The 16,445-nt window shown below is 50.2% G+C and overlaps 1 protein-coding gene across 11 annotated transcripts in view; it reads right to left on the bottom strand.

Moving 5' to 3' along the window:
* FRYL (FRY like transcription coactivator) overlaps positions 1-16,445 on the bottom strand; it is a 2,483,143-nt gene that overhangs the window by 439,322 nt on the left and 2,027,376 nt on the right. For all 11 annotated transcript variants that reach the window (XM_086962669.1, XM_086962670.1, XM_086962671.1 and 8 more), the window contains one exon: positions 6,704-6,901. In XM_086962669.1, the coding sequence (XP_086818795.1) occupies positions 6,704-6,901 (198 nt within the window). The remainder of the gene's footprint in view (positions 1-6,703; positions 6,902-16,445) is intronic.

Raw genomic sequence — 16,445 nt, 5'->3', positions numbered from 1 at the left:
TCCACAAGGAGAGCTTCGCTAGCACACAGTCTTGGAACAGCCATCGTTTTTCAGACTCAGGCTGGCTCCACTCTACTAAGCACCTAAGTTGTGTCGCTCTGAAATATTCAGTATATTTGGAATACCCAGCCATCCCTCATCCGTAGGTCTGTGGGAAAGATTCCTATGCATGCAAGGACGCGCCCCTGCCCAAACGAACTGTTGCAATGCTCGTTGTATTTTGTGGAGTGTCCCCGGTGGGGGCCAAGCCGGTAGGGTCTAGAACACGTATAGTGCTTTGGGTAAGATGGACATTTTTATGGCAGCAATACGGCCAAGTAGTGACAGTGGGTGTTTTTGCCAATGCCGGAGGTCCTTCGTGATTTTGGAGAGGAGTTTGGAGTAATTATGCGTGACTGTTTGTGCAATTTAAGGAGCTAGGTCCAGAACCAGATAGGGAACTGTATCCCGAATCTGGAGTCCTCCATAGGACATTTTTCCTTCCCCGGGTAAGTCCTCACGTCGGCCTAGGCGCATGACCATGGACTTTCACACGTTTATCTGAAAATCGGAGACCCTGCAAAAGGAGGTTAGTTCGCAGAGAAATGCTGGCACGGATTGCTCAGGGTTCTCCAAGGTCGTCAAGATGTCATCAGTGTACAAACTCAGGGAATGCCTCTCTCCTCCGAATGGGATGCCTAAGATATCAGGATTGTCTCTAATCCTCTAGGCTAGAGGCTCCACATAGAGGGCAAAGAGAAGGGGTGAAAGCGGCACCCCTGCCTCGTGCCCTCTGGATCTCAAAAGGCAGCGAGTTTATCCCATTGACTCAGATTCTTGCCTTGGGCCTATCAGATCAACTCGCCACCCAGTCCCTATACCGGTCACCAATGCCAAAATGAGCTAGCGTTTTGTCTAGGAAGACCCAGTCCACTCTGTCGAAGGCCTTTTCTGTATCAACTGACAACAGAAGAGCATCCATCTTTGTGCAATGGGCTTTGTCAATAAGGTGCCGTATGCGTTTGGTATTATCGCTGCTCACATGGTGAATGAAGCTGGACTGGTCCGGTTCGATGATACCAAGCATACGTGGGCCCAATCTGGCCGCAAGGACCCCTGTAAAACGCTTCAGATCTAGATTAGGAAGGGAAATAAGGCGGTATGAGCCACATTGAGTCGCATCCTTCCTGGGTTTGAGAATGACCACCATGTTGGCAGCCAGAATATCAGGGAGGATTGTTCCTGGTCTTTAAAAGAGTTTAAAAGCTGCGTCAGGATCGGGGAGAGAAGAGGGCAAAAGGACTTAGAGAACCCAGCTGAAAAGCCATCGGGTCCTGGTGACTTCAGAAGCTTGAGGCGAGAAATCGTTCTTATCACCTCTTCGATCCTGATAAGAGCATCTAGAGCTTGCGCCCCCACAAAGTTCAATGCCGTCATGTCAGTCCTCCGAATGTAGGTGTCCCCATCTGAGCTTGTTGTGGGTCTTTTCCATACAATGAAGAGTAGAAGTCCAGAAGGGCTTCTGCTATCTCATCATCGCATTTGACCGTCTACCCCTTAGCGTTCTGAAGAGCTGAGATTTTGAGCATTGGGTGCGGGCACAGAGTTTACTTGCAAAGAGACACCCTGTTTTATCTCCCCCGATATAGAAGGAGTGATTGAGCAGGAGGGCCGCATATTCGGCTCTGTCCAAGTCAAGTCCGGCCTGTTGTGCCCTTGCCGCTTTCAGTTGGAGCCAAACTCTGGGCGCGCCTGTGAGACTGTGTACACTTTGTAATTCTAACACTGTGCTGTGAGATGTTCCCTTTTTTCTCTGCACTCCCTGGATTCAGCAGCGGAAATGGCTATCAGTTCGCCCCTCACTACAGCCTTGAGGGCTCCCCACAGTGCAGTAAGGGGAATACCAGGGGAGTCGTTCGTCGTCAAGTAGTCAGTAATGCATTTGTGGATTTGATGAAGCACTCCCACCCTACAGAGTAAGTTCTCCCTAAGTTGCCACATCCCATTCTGGCTGCGTGTTAGGGGCAAATTGAGGGTCACTGTCACAGCATTATGGTCTGATAGCGCTACTGGTGTAATGTTCACTGTGTCTACTAGCGTGTTCAGTTCTATGGAGCCTATGAGGTGCTCTAGCCAAGCGTAGGTATGCTGTGAATTTGAATAGAAGGAAAATTGTGAAGACTGAAGTTGAGCCACCTGCCACATGTCCACAAGCCCCCTGTCTCTCAACCACTCCTTCCCTGTTTTGGACAGTGCTCCCGTTTGGCCGTAGCGTTGGCCCGACCTGTCTTTCTCTGCGTCCATAACCAGGTTGAGTTCCCCCCCAACCATCAATCTTCTATCTTGTGAACGTAGGACTTCCGATAGGGATGTCATGAGTAATTTCTCTTGTCCTGAGTTGGGGGAACCCATCACCAGGGGAGCACACCCCTCACAAAATTTGTAGGCCAGTAAGCGGCCCTTTACTTCTGCCACCTTGTTGCCCACTGAACCCTGGAATTTCCTGGCTATCAGTATGGCCACCCCGCTTTCTTAGCTGGTGTGGAGGAGTAGAACTGTTGGGGGAAAGCCCGGGAACTCATACGGTGCCAATCTTTGGGGAGGAGACGGGTCTTTTGCAATAGACACACCTCCGCCCCCAAGTTCTCCAGGTAGGATAGGATGGCCCTTCTTTTTATGGGGGTTTATGGCCTTTTCACGTTAATGGTGACTATCTGAAGTGCAGATTGCAACATGTGGCAGTCGTGGGTCTAACCTGCTGTGTCTGCGTGGGCTTGGTCCCTATTAACATGTGTATGTCCTCTGTCACCCTTACATCCTGTGTATCTGTTCTGGACCATTGCTTGGTCCCAACCCTAGTTAGCACACCGGTTCTCCTCCCTAACCCCAAAAGAACAACCCCAAACCCCAAAAAGAGTCCAGTGCCCATCACTCGAGAGCGCGGAATTTGGAAAGCAAGTTAGTCGGGAGCATATGTGGGTCAAGTTTCCCGGGCTCCCCAGCCATCCCTGGGATCTGGATAGATACAAAGCATGGATACCCTGATAGAAGTCATGGGCAATCCGTGGGTCCTGTGTCCTTCAGGACGAAATTTAGGGCTGTTGGTCTCTCCTGAGCCATTGGATCTGGATCCGGTCTCCGTCCCACTTTGCCATTTCGCGCTTGAGGGTTTCTGCGCCTTGTCTGCTGGGTCACGGTTTTCCAGGCCGAGGATCTTGCATGTTTCCTGGAGGGAGCGGAGCTGACATAGCTTGCCATTCCATTTGAAGATCAGTAGGAAGGGGTGGCCCCACGAGTAGGCCACTTCTTGCTCTCTCAGGTGTGCAGTCAAATCTCTGAATTCCCTCCTTTTTTTTTACAAAGTTATGGCTGCCAGGTCTTGGAAGAGGACGATAGATTGGCCCTGATGTGAGATCGGTTGTTTGGCCCTGGCTCTCGCAGGATGCGTTAAAATGTCAGAAGGGGTGGCAGGGGCCCACAGTCTCAGACCAACCCGATGAGCTCGAACATTGCGGATGTCAAAGTCTTGAGGGACTCCCAAGATGTCCCGAAAAAGCTCCTGCAGGTATTCAGTAATATCAGGCGTCTCGCGTCTGTAGGCACCCCCCCCCACACGAAAGTTGCTCGGCCTCGAGCGGTTTTCGAGGTCTTCGGTGTGCGCTTGCAGGTCGATTTGTTGCTCCCGTAGGCGAAGCATCTCTTGCTGGAGCTGCTCCATTTCCTCATCTTTGGCCTGGTCGCGGCCTTCTAGGGCCCCTACTCTCCCCGATCTGGTCCACATCACAGCGTATCTCTTATTTCCCCAGCTACCTCACTTTTAAGTGCTTGGAAGTCGTCTCTCAAGGTATTGAAGACGGACTCCAGAAAGGAGTGAGTGATCAAGTTATCCTTGTCCTCCAGGACTGCTTGCAAGGTCGAAGCCGGGGCGATCGGCCCTCCCTTCTCCGCTGATAGGGGGTCTTTGGAAAGCATGTCTTTCAAAGTCCACTCCTTTCTTCCCCTCGCCGAGGACATGGCGTTGGTCCAGGGCCGCAAGGGGGAACCAAGGTCCTCCCCTGTGGATGGCTTTGTCTTGAGTGGTCTAGGGCCTCTCCGATTATACAAGTCTATGAGTTTCTGCCCTGCTGCAGGGAAGTCTGACCAGGCAATGGTATCACAGTGGGGGACCCCTCGCGCCACTGCCAGGCGATGTCTCTGGCTGATTCCCAGCAGGTCCCGTGGAATAGACTCCGCAATTCTGCTGAACGGGTCATCCTCACGCCGCCCGTGTCTCGAATTGGGCCAAGCCTCCCCAGTAATCGTTCCCTTCTATGGATGCCAGTCGAGAAAGGCTCAGGGCGGGTCAGGGTGATGAGCGGGTGGGGCCCAGCGCAGGCGAATAAAGGCTGCAACCCGCCACTGAGGTGGCCTATCTCTCACGCGGACTCTACCTCGCCGCTCCTCAGGGCGGGAGGCGGCTTGGGGGTTCTGTCGAGTTGGCGGTCATATGCCTCAGCTCAGGGGCCAGAAAAGTCAATGGGGGCACCGGGCGCTGATCTCCTCTTGTAATGGTTCGGGTGGGGGCGCACAGAGCCGTGACGAGATGTCGACCCCTATCCTGCTCTCTTCACGCAGCTCTGTGGCCGAAGTCTGCCCCGGTGGAGTCACTGTGGGCTGGACTGCAGTCTTTTAAAGTCTCTCGGCCCTGGGGGTCGCACGTGCCGTAGCCCACCACAGCGTGTTGATGGATCCCCAGCCTGGGCAGGCACCGCTCTGTAGCACCTACCTTGTATCTGCTGTCAGCTGGGCTGGAGCGTGTGACAGGAGCAGAATCTCCGCAGCTCACTTGTCGACTGTGCCTTCTCTTCGCAGAAATCCCCGTCAGGTGACTCCCCTGGCCGCTGCGGCTCCGCAGGCCCTGTCATTCCCAAAGCCTCTCCGATCTTGGAGATCCGGGTCACGAGGTCCCTCTCACTGCACTCGGTGGCTCACCCACAGCTTCGCTCCCCTGCGTTTGCCCGATCACCTCTGCTGCTGAGAGCAGCTGACTTGTGCTGGGAGGTGGAGCGACGGGTCTCGGCTGAGGTCGCCGCCATTTTGCCTTGCAGGTGCTCAGCCCATTCGAACCGTCTGTCTCCAGGAATCTTAACCTATGGAGCTCAGGATGGGTCTCTAGGGCTGCTCCGTGGTGGGCGGGCGCTGTACTGCTAAGGACGGTGGCGTTTACGTGGGTAGAGGAGCTACTTGGCCAGGGTTAACTTGCCGGGAGCAGAGAACAGTCAGGAACTGCAACTCACCAGTCCGCCATCTTGGCGACACCTCCTGTAACAATTTTTAAAGTTGTTAATTTCAAGAACCACCAAGAGCTCTCACATGATTATCAGGGAGATTCAAAACAATGGGGCATTACATAAAATGTCATGCTAGCAGAATATAAAAAAAAAGGCATACAAAATAATTTCTATTCTGAATTACTGTGTATATGAAAGAACTTGAACATTCCAAAGGTAGATAAAACCTCACTGGTAGAGGTCATTAATGGTCAGATAAACTAATTGTACTGAATTACTACTGTAACGGAAGTGCTTTACCTTTAACTCTTCATGTAAACGTTTTTATTGCTTTTGGCAACATGTCCTTCTCATGATTGTGCATTATCTACTTGGGCTGTGACTCGGGTAACAAATGAGAGAATGTGTCAGTGAAAGCAAAGTCCATAAAGATATTTGAAAAAGTGAAGACATGGCTGTATGGGTACGGTATAGATTCTTCAAGAGTCTATCGCAGGCTTTCCCATACATTCATATGCTTAGTATTTGGAGCAGATGGGTAAAAAACATGGCCGATTACAAGTAGCAAGTCACTAAAGTTTGTTTTATATGATATATTGAATATTCAATGTATGTGGAGTTTTGACTGTAGCCTATGTTCTTCAGGGTACATCTCCACTATTAGTGCTATGAGCCTTCTATAAAACAGAAGGCATAGCTTTACAAAAAAGCAAAAATAAAGCAATAAATAATAAGTATCTGTGGTAGATCTTCACTCAACAAACAAATGATGGGTATGGGAGAATGAAGGGAGTATAGTTGCCCAAAGGCATTAGCTACCTTGCTTAAAAATGCATATAACCTGCATTCGGCTCAGGATAGGTACTGTTACAAAAATATGAATACATGATTGTGATTTGGGTAGAAAGAGTGAATGTTAGGCAGCTGAAAATTCTCTTGGGAGTATCACTAGTCTTTGGGTAAATTCAGATACCTGTTTGACCCTTGCAGGAAATCTCGAGGTCACTGCTACTTTGGGAAGATGGAGGCTCTTATAATACTTCAATGTGGGGGACAGGTGTGCCCTTCCTGAAGACTGGTAAGAGAACACTAATGCATTCTTAAAACATTCATTTTGACTCATAAGCTCCATGAGATTCTCAATTGCTTTAGACCACAGCGCTGAGAATCTGGTTACTCACTGTAGCCATCATCTGTGTCTCTACCTGGCACAGCTCCTAGAACGCAGTATAGGTAACCACATTACATACGTCTTGCGTGAGCTTTCAAGAGCATGTGCTGCGTTCAATGGAAAAGGGTGGGTGCAAGCTCCACTGCCTGCCAACTTTATACTGCCTTTGTTTTACCCCTCTTATCTTTGAGTGTATATTGAGACAAATATGCTGAGTGTTCACAAAAAACATTAATAAACATATAAATGTGATTCTTCAATTCCCTTTAGGTCTATTACTCACTTCTGTGATATCAAATTGAAAGTCTAAGGTCTTTCCAGGAAGCTCTTTGGATGGACAACTGAAGATTTTTGCAAATGATATTTCAGGAGAACCTAATTCTCCTGTGTGTGTCTTTGGAGCATCACTAGGAACAACCAAGCTTGCTGATCGAGACACCACCAGTTTCAGAATGTTAAGGGCTTCTTTCCAGTACGGACTCTGAAAGGAAAGTGCATTTCTATTAATATACATTTCCCGAATTACAGATTTACAAATTAACAAGCATCACATTTTGAAAGACCATAGGCCTTCATATCCCAGACAAAACAAACTATGCATTATTGCCAAACCATATTGTCTATGAGGTAGTGGTAAGCACAGTAGGTACAAGGTTTCAGCTGCCCAATCTTTTTCTTTTGCAGATTTACTTTCTCAAACATTCTCTTACAACCAAAGACGATGTTGCCATGGATGCATATACTTTATTCTCAATTGTAGATAACTCACACCACAAAACTCCACCTCAAAATATTAATTGATGTCCTTAAATTATAGCAAAATATTTCTATATAAAACTCATCCTTGCCATCTATTCGTATCTATGTAAACGACCAAGGACACTTTAATTACTACTTCCTTCCCTTACCTTGCCCTCATCTTGTCATAGTACTACACAAGCACATGGATTAAAGTTTGAAACCTTCCTTTATTTTATTTATTTTGATAGTTTTTTTATTCTTCAAATATCCAACCTACCTAATTGTCCTCATTTCTGTACCACATTTCAACAGAGGTTTGTGTACCTGATCCATCCCAAAATGTCAAGATCTCTCCAGCTTATAATACATACCCATACTAAATAGGTTAGCAGTTCCTTATGCAGTTACATACCCCTCCCTAGCCTTACCTTACTGTGCCCTAAGTAGGGTGAGTTTGCTCTAATCTTTCACCGAACTACCAGTCTAGTTCCTCTCTTTTTCAGCAAAGCCCTTGAGTGGAGTTTTCAAAATAATCATTGACTATACCACTCCATCAATGTGGTCTGCAACCTAGCAACCCCAGGACAGCACCCTTTGCCACATCTAAGGTCTTCACTGTCTTCCACCATAATGATTTCTTCTTTCACACAGACCCTTCCCAACTGCTCTGCAAACTCTTTACTGTTCGCCACAAATTCCTGCTGGCATTCATGTTGGTCAAAGAAGAATAAGTTACTTACCTTCGGTAACAATATATCTGTACGAGACATAGATTAGTTATGGATTCCTCACCTTAGAATTACCCCTAGGCGTCATACTGGATCCGGAGAATTTTTCTTCAGCAGCCCCCCTGCATGCCGGTAGGTGGTGTCTGTCCACTCTGCATTCGTCGTTGGCATTGTGGTTGCCAGAATGACGTTGTGGTATCTACTTAGATGCTCCCCCTGCACGCTGACATCCATTCTTTACACAACATTCCACACCAGAAGGTCAGAGCCATGCAAGACACTGACCACTGGTGCACAAAACTAGGGCCCTGAATGGAAGTTCCCTACCATAGAAGTCAGTTCGCAGAACGGGGAGTATGGGTGGGGCGGTGAGGAATCCATAACTAATCTAGGTCTCATACAGATAAAGAAAGAGACAATTAGCTATGGATATCTCACCTTAGAATAGATACCCCAGCAATACCGAAGGTGGGTCTGCGAACTAAGTTCACACCAGAATATCCTGGAGAACTGAACGGCCAAAGAAGCCATCTCTCCGGACTTGGCTGTCCAGGCAGTAGTGTTTGGTAGACATGTTTATTGAAGCTCACTAGCTGCCTGGCAGATGTCATGAAGGAGGGACTCCACGTCCCAAAGCAGTAGTAGCTGCTGTCGCCCTGGTGGAATCGGCACGCAACCCCACTGGAGGTTCCTTTTTCGCTATGGAATAGTAGATTTTGATGCAAATAATGACCCATCGAGAGATGGTTAGTTTTTGCACGGCCCGACCTTTCTTGGCGCCGATATAGCCAACAAAGAGCTAGTATTCCACCCGGAATTGTTTTGTCCGGATGAACAGCCAGAAAAGGAGGTTTGGAATAAAGAGCCTGAAGTTCACTCACCCTGCGAGCAGAGGGGATGGCAACCAAAAAGGCAGTTTTAAGAGTCAAAAGTATGAGAGGACAGTTATGCAGCAGCTCGAAAGGAATGCACATAAGGAAGGTCAGAACCAGGTTTAAGTTCTATTGGGGCATTACAAAAGGAATTGGAGGAAACAAGTGAGTAATGCCCTTAAGGTACAAGTTACTTTCCTTCGGTAACGATGCATCTGGTAGAGACTATTCTAGCTGCACATTCCTTAACGTAGAATTATCCCCAGGCGCGAGACTGGATCTGGAAAATTTTCTTTGCCACAGCATCTCTGCACGCCGAGGGCGGTACCACGTGACTCCGCCCAGACGTCATCCGCGGGCGTGACGTCACCGAGGTCACATAAGCCCCACCCCGGTGCACTGAAGTCAGTTTTCCATGGATAACTATTCCGCGCCACAACGCGGAGCCATCACAAACAAAACTGTGGAGAGTATGGGAACAGTGAACAGTGTGCAATAAAGAAGAGAAAACATAAAATGGAGGAACGAAAGGTGAGGAACAGCACCAGTTGGAAAAGTGCCAAGCACTAAAGTACAGAAAGCCCTAGCAGTGAAAGAGCAGAGCACCGCTCTGAGGAGCAACCTTGCAAGCTAAGGCGACATCCTTCCTGGAGGCAGGAAAACATGTGAAAAAACCTCATAGCAGATGACAGTCTCTCTGCAATCACAATCCACAACAGTGAAGGGCAACAAGCCACAGATTCCTTAAAGTAGAATTGATACCCTAGCCATACCCAGAAGGGAGGACGGCCTGCGAGAGAGCCTCTCAAGGAGAGAGAGAGACACAGGGTCCTAGCAGGGGACATGTCACGGGGATAAAAGGGAAGGCCAGAGGTTCACAGTCCAAATCAAGGGAGAACCGCCCTAACACCCTGCAGACAGCGCCCGAAGCGCCATAAAGAACAAAGAACCAACGCCAGGGAGAAGAGGTAGAACCGGAGGCAGGGCCCACCGTGGAAAACACACACACACACACACAGAGATAGGAACAACTGAGCAGACAGTAGCAGCAAGGCAGCAGACAAGGCAGGAACTGCCCTACCACCAACAGCACAGGCGTAAGAAGAAAGACAAGTGCACAAAGCCCCAGCGAGACAAGAGGCAGGGGCACAAGGGAACCTACTAAGAGACACAATGGTGGACCAGAGCAAGCAGACATGCGCAGCCAGCAAGAGGCAGCACCAAGGAACAGGGTACCCAGAACAAGCCAGGTGCAAGCCAAAGGCAGAGGCCAGGACACCCCTCAAAGGGGGGAAAGGACCAGGTAGAAGAGAAGGGAAAGAGATAGACAGAGGACGGCCCAGGCCTTCAACCAGAACACAGAAAACCAAGAAAGCTAGTCACACTGCAACACCAGACAGAGGACCAAGCGGAACACTGGACAAAAAGGGCAGAAGCGCCACAACACAGTGCCGAAGACAGCATGCCAGGCTGGTCTAGGGACAAAGCGTACATGGAAAAGGATAATCGTTGCGTAGCGCAAACTGTGCCAAGACAAGTGATAAAGAGACCGCACCAGCGGTATACTGTGACGCCATAGAAGGCACGGAACCTGAAAAAGGGGGACGCGCCTCCCCAGCCCATGACAGAGATACAATAGCTACAAGTACCCCACATAGGGTAAACTACGTCCCCAAAAAACATGGGAACACCTCTTAGGAACAGCACCGAAGGGCCAAACGAAGGACCCTGAAGGCAACTCAACCACACAGAACAGACAACCGGGGTCACCAAACAGCAGACCCCAAAAAAGAAATGGGAGAACACCTCTCAGAATACACCAGCTGACATCCAGGTTTACTGAGGGGGAGGAGGAGGAGGAGCATGAAGCCCCGCAAGGAACCACTGAATGGCAGAATCCGCAGGGGCTTGAAACAAAAGAGTGCCATCGAAAGGGAGGTCAACCAGGCGCTCCCTCACATTCTCAGGGAAAACACTATCCCTCAACCAAGCATGGCAACGGAGGGTCACCGAACTAGACATAGAGCGACTAAGAGCCTCAGAGACATCAAGAACCGAGCGAAGAATAAACACGGCCAGCTCCCGGCCATCCAACACATGGTGCGGCAGATCAGCGCAGGCACCCTGATGAGAAGCAGAAGACAAAAGGGACTCTGTGGAATCCCACAAGCTGGAAGAGGCTCTTGCTAACATGCAAAGCATGTTGAGCGCCCGCAAGGCAGCGCTGGAGGAAGCGAAGATATTACGCCGCCAGGAATCTAACCACCGGGCCTCCCGTGACGGAGGAGACAACACCGAAGGCAGGGAGGGAAAGGCAGTCTGCAGAAGAGGGCCCGAGTAGAATGGTGGAAGGAAAGGCAGACAGAATCATGTGGAGCAGGACGGTGGCGGTGCAGGAGCTACTGGGACACCGGGTCCCCATTGGCAGGATGCCCCCAGGCCCCAAAGAGAGAATTATGGAGCGAAGCTTCGAAGGGAAGAAGCAGCTCCCATCCACCAGAGACCTGATGGAGAACCTCAAGCAAATGGTCCGTGGGGAAATGGGCAGCCGGGTCGCCCATGCGCAAAATTCCAACGGCCGTGGAGACAGTCCGGGCATAGGCAGCACTCGCCTCCGTAGGACAACGCGGTGGGAGAGCAATTTCTCTGTGGGCGGAGGCAATAAACTAAGCCGGCCAACCCCCAGCCCAACCGGAGGTAGAAATGGGTAAGCTCGGAATGGTGGAGGGTTGACAGATGAGTGGGGAACCTGAGGTGCCTCTGGTGAAGACTGTGGGTGCTGGGACGGCGAAGAGCCCTCCTTGGAAGACGCCGGGGAAAAAGCCACGACGAGTCCTCCTATCTCCAGGGAATGAGAGATAAAAAGTTGCCGAACCTCTGGAGAAGAGGGGGCCTCAGAAGAAGAGTCGACGCCCCGACGCCAGCCCGACGAACTGGAGTACACCACTGGCGACAGCGTGACATCGACCGGCGCCAAAGAGGATGCCGTGGTGACCTCCACCACCACCTGTGCAGCAGGAGAACAGGGCGGAGTCGGGGTGGCTAAAGAATGGTGCCAAAAAGGCGCCGACCCGACCTCCGACGAGGCAGCCGGCTGCGTTGAGAAACGAGAGGGACCCGGGGACGCGCCCTGGCTGTTAGCCAGCCCCTGCAGCGCCGCCAGCCGCCGGCGCCTGAGCCGGTTCCGCTCTGCCTTCATTTGGGCTCTGGACGCCCCCACACCGGGAAAGGGCAGGTAGGGTGGTGACGGTCGAGGCCGCAAGACCTGTGGAGAACCTGCACCCCACAGAGGGCGGGGTACTGGCCTCGGGGACAAGCTGCAACACTCATCAACGGGCGAGCGACGCCCCTGCAGCCTCGAAGGACGATGTCGGAGACGGAAGCGGTGGTTCTTGGCCCCTTCCGCGGCGGAAGACGCAGTGCCTGACCTGGACATGCAGACCGAAAGGAGTTTCATCCGGCACTCCAGCCGGGACTTCAGCTTCATCTGCTGACAAGCTTCGCAGTCCGTTGAGTCATGATGCTCACCCAAACACCACATACAAATGAGGTGAGGGTCCGTCGCAGACATCTTGACAAGCACGTCTTGAAGCCCGAAGGCATTCACACACTGTTCTCAAAACAAACGCAAAGCGTGAAAAAAGAAGGCCTGAAAACAGGCCAGGGACACGATCCGGATCCGCATGGCAAACGGAAAAGAAGGAAAACTGACGTCCGCGCGCAGGGGTGGGGCCTATGTGACGTCACTGATGTCACGCCCGCGGACGTCAGGACGGAGTCACGTGGTACCAGTCCCGGCGCGCAGAGATGCTGTGGCAAAGAAAATTTTCCGGATCCAGTCTCGCGCCTGGGGACAATTCTACGTTAAGGAATCTACGGCTAGTAGTCTCTATCAGATGAAGCGATTTACAATAAGGGACTTGAAAAGAGAAGGCTGATCAGGAACTGAAAGAGGCTGAAATGGCCGAAAGATAGCCTTTTAAAGTGCCCAGAGCAGAGCCATGCTGGGCCAAAGTAAGAATTAAGAGGAGAACCTCTTAAAGGGGTGCAGAAAGGGGATCCACAGCCTTTGCTGCGCACCATGCTACAAATTTGTTCCATCTACAGGCATATACCATTTTGGTGGAGGGATGCCTGGCTGACAAGATAACACTACAGACTTATGGAGGTCAAAGAGGTCAACTCTCGCCGGTCAATCTCCACGCAGGTGGAGGCTGGACAGGTTCGAGTGGAGGACTGTCCCTTGCTGCTGCGACGGAAGATCCTCCCAAAGGGGCAGTCTGATTGGAGGTTCGATGGCCATGTGTAAGAGCTCGGGATACCATACTCTTCGAGCCCAGTCCGAAGCCAGAAGAATGACTTGTGCCCGGTCGTGCTCGATCTTCTTCAGCACTCTGGGTAGAAGTGGTATAGGCGGAAAGGCGTATAGAAAACTGCAACGCCACTCGCGACGAAAAGTGATGCCGAGCGAATCGCGCCTTGAAAATTCCAACGCACAGAACTGCTGACATTGCGCGTTCTTTTCAGTAGCGAATAGATCTAACCAAGCTTCTCCCCACCGCAGAAAGAGACCTTGCACCACCTCCGAGTGAAGACGCCATTCGTGATCCATCATGCCCCGGTGGCTGTGTTCGTCCGCCCTGGTGTTCAGAGAACCTGTTGAATCACCAAGATCATGCCCCGATGTTCCAGCCACTTCCAGAGACTAAGTGGCTCCTGACATAGGGTCCACAATCCCACCCAGTTTGTTGCTGTACCACATGGCAGTGGTGTTGTCCGTAAACACCTGCAATACTCTTCCCTTTGACAGAAGTAAGGAATGCATTTGGTGCAAGACAGATCGCCCGAAATGCCAGAAAGTTGATCCGCCTCTCCTATGTGGCCGTCCCACCCCAGAAGTTATGCATCTGTCACCACTGTGGACTCTCACTGGGGAAAGAAGAGGAACGTGCAGTTGACCCAATCCTGGTTTGTTAGTCACCACTGCAATTGATGTGCAGTTCCCTCCGAGATCTGGAAGCAATCGGAAAGATACCCCTGATGCTGTGTGTGAGAAGTTGTCCTGATATATGATGTTCACTAGTTCTAGTGAAGACCTTGTATTAGTCCAAACAACCCTTATGGTGATTGGTTGTAAGTCAACCTTATAGACCAGCTATCCTAGTGGTAGCGTGGACAAAGCAGTCTTAGGCTAAACTCTTTTGGCATGTGAAGCCGGCTGTATTACCATATGTAACCTCTTGAACACCAAGTGAAAGGACACCACACAGGATATATATTCAAAATATATATGTATTTATTACTACAAATAGTCCCCTGAACTCTTTATGAGCACAGAAGCAAACATGTTAAAACAATACAATTGATAAGTATACAAAAGTTGCACAAATATGGATAGGCCCTGGTGGCCCCTAAAACCATATACTAAAGAAGTGGTATAAGTACCACGAGTCAAATGGAAGTAGGCCGAGGGCCTTGGGAATCGCTGGGGCTATGCTGTACCAACGAAGATTAGGAACTAGGAGGCCCACGGGATCTGGTTTGCAGGGCGCAAAGTTAGAAGCAGTTTACATTGAAATCAATGTGTGCGTAAAAGTTTTAAATGTAAAGATAGGAAGTCTTCCGGTCAGTCTAAAACTTAACCCTTTGGAATCTGGACACTATGAGAGTTAAACTACTCGGGGGCACCGGAGTGCCAGCATTACCTCACCCACAGGAAGCGAGTGCAGTGGAGACAAAGTGTGTCGGAATTCTGCAGGAGTTCAGATGGAGCCTTGGAGTGTTGATGCTGCAGGCGACCTGATGTGAAGAGTTCTGGTGGATCCAAGGGTGGATCTGAAGTGTTGAAGACCTGAAAGCAGAGGGGACAATGTTCAAAGTCACTAGCCAGTGACCGGCGTGGAACCAGGAAGGAACCAGACGTTGTCGGGTGCAAACAGGTGATGTCGTGAAGCTTGTCTCTTCAGCCACGTGAACCAGGCGACGATGACGACGACTAGGAGTCACTCACAAGCTGTCCCACGTAGGCTCTAGTTGATGGCGGTGTCGGCTTCTTGATCGGAGCAAACAGGCCTTGGCTAATGCAAGCCACACAGGAAACAAAGAAGGCTTCTCACTCTAACCAGCAAGGTCAGAGGGGTTGCTGCTTTTAGGAGCAGCAAGGGCCAGTCTGGAGCAACCAGACCAGCGCTGAAAAGTTGTTGTTTGGTCGCCAAAATGTCCACTAGCCAACACACTAGCCAACATACTAGCCAACATACTAGCAACCGGGGAGGCCAACACACTAGCCAACATACTAGCAACCGGGGAGGCACGTCGATTTTGTGAGAGTTGGAGGGCTGGTCCTTGGTGCAAATGTAGCTCGGTGGTGGGGCTTCTCAAGACCCCAAGCACAGCGCTGAGGGTGCCTCAGGTGCTGCGCAGTCAGCTTCTCGTGGACTTTCCAAGAGGTCCGGTCCCACTTCTCAGGTCACCTCCACTGGTCTCAGCTTTGCAGGGACCGTGAGTCGGGCTGTTAGATGTCTGGGAGTCTGGTTCTTGTCAGGCTCTGGGCTCGGGCTCCGGCAGGAGGCGGCGGCAAAGCATTCGTTGATCGCTGGATGGTGCCTGTATTCACAGGGTGTAAATAAAAAAACAATGTCCCAATAGGAAATAATAAACAGTCAATTAATTATGCATGCACATTGCATTGCTAGCAAGGGAAAAAGGAGATTCTCTAATAAATTTTCAGGCAAGGTAGTAAATCATCTTGTTTTATGGTGAAATGTATGGTCGGAATAATACAGTTATAAGCAGCACTGCATATATTCAAATTAGATGACAACCAAAAAGAAACTTGGTGCTCTACAAAAAGTGACTGTGGTGCAGGTGGCGACGCAAGTGAAGAAGTGAAACAGCAGAAACGGCGCACTGTGAGAGGGTGCAAATTATCTACAGTGAGTGGTTCGGATCATGTGACAAAGTGAAATCACAGATACAATGTTATATTTCCAATTTTTGTTTTTAAGAACCACAATATAGAGAATGCGCCTATTAATAAGCTGTGTAGTCGACGGCGTTTCGATCCATGTAAATAAGGATCATCATCAGGACTTGGCTGTCTTGTTAGGGGCGTGCTGAAGGATTGGACGATATTAATTGGTCCTCCGTGATTGAATGGTGAACTGCACAGGGGCGAAGTCTAGGGGCGCTGGGCGGTCATCTGTGATCCGCCGATCCAGCACGAGTCCTCAGGATTTAGGAGACTCAATCCAACACTATCAATGAAAAACTTCTCCTACAAAAAGAACAAAGATGGATATACCGTCTATCCACACATACTCATGGCCTCAACAACGCCATACCTTGGAACTCTCTAGCTGTATAAACTCTATTTGAAGTAAGAAACTGCCTTGATACCTGTGCCAGGGTATCTATGCATGAGCGTCCCCGTCCCGGCTCCTATCTTCCCCAAAAAGCACCACATGTGAGTGCCCCTATGTGAGTCCCTGATGCATTCACGTGCAACTTATGAACAGCCACCCCGTGTTATAGTGTCAGCAAGGCGGGTTTTTTGCCCACTCACACTGCCACAATGTCGGCTCATTTTCTTAAATCACCCCTGCCATAAACCACAAACATATCTGTGAATTATGGTCCGCCTGCTTGCGCTAGTACGCCCAAGCATGCGCACACCAGTGCCCCG

Source organism: Lissotriton vulgaris, chromosome 3_1 (assembly GCF_964263255.1).
Source record: "Lissotriton vulgaris chromosome 3_1, aLisVul1.2, whole genome shotgun sequence".
In the NCBI taxonomy this organism is placed as follows: domain Eukaryota; kingdom Metazoa; phylum Chordata; class Amphibia; order Caudata; family Salamandridae; genus Lissotriton; species Lissotriton vulgaris.
This window is presented reverse-complemented; position numbering and strand designations above follow the sequence as displayed.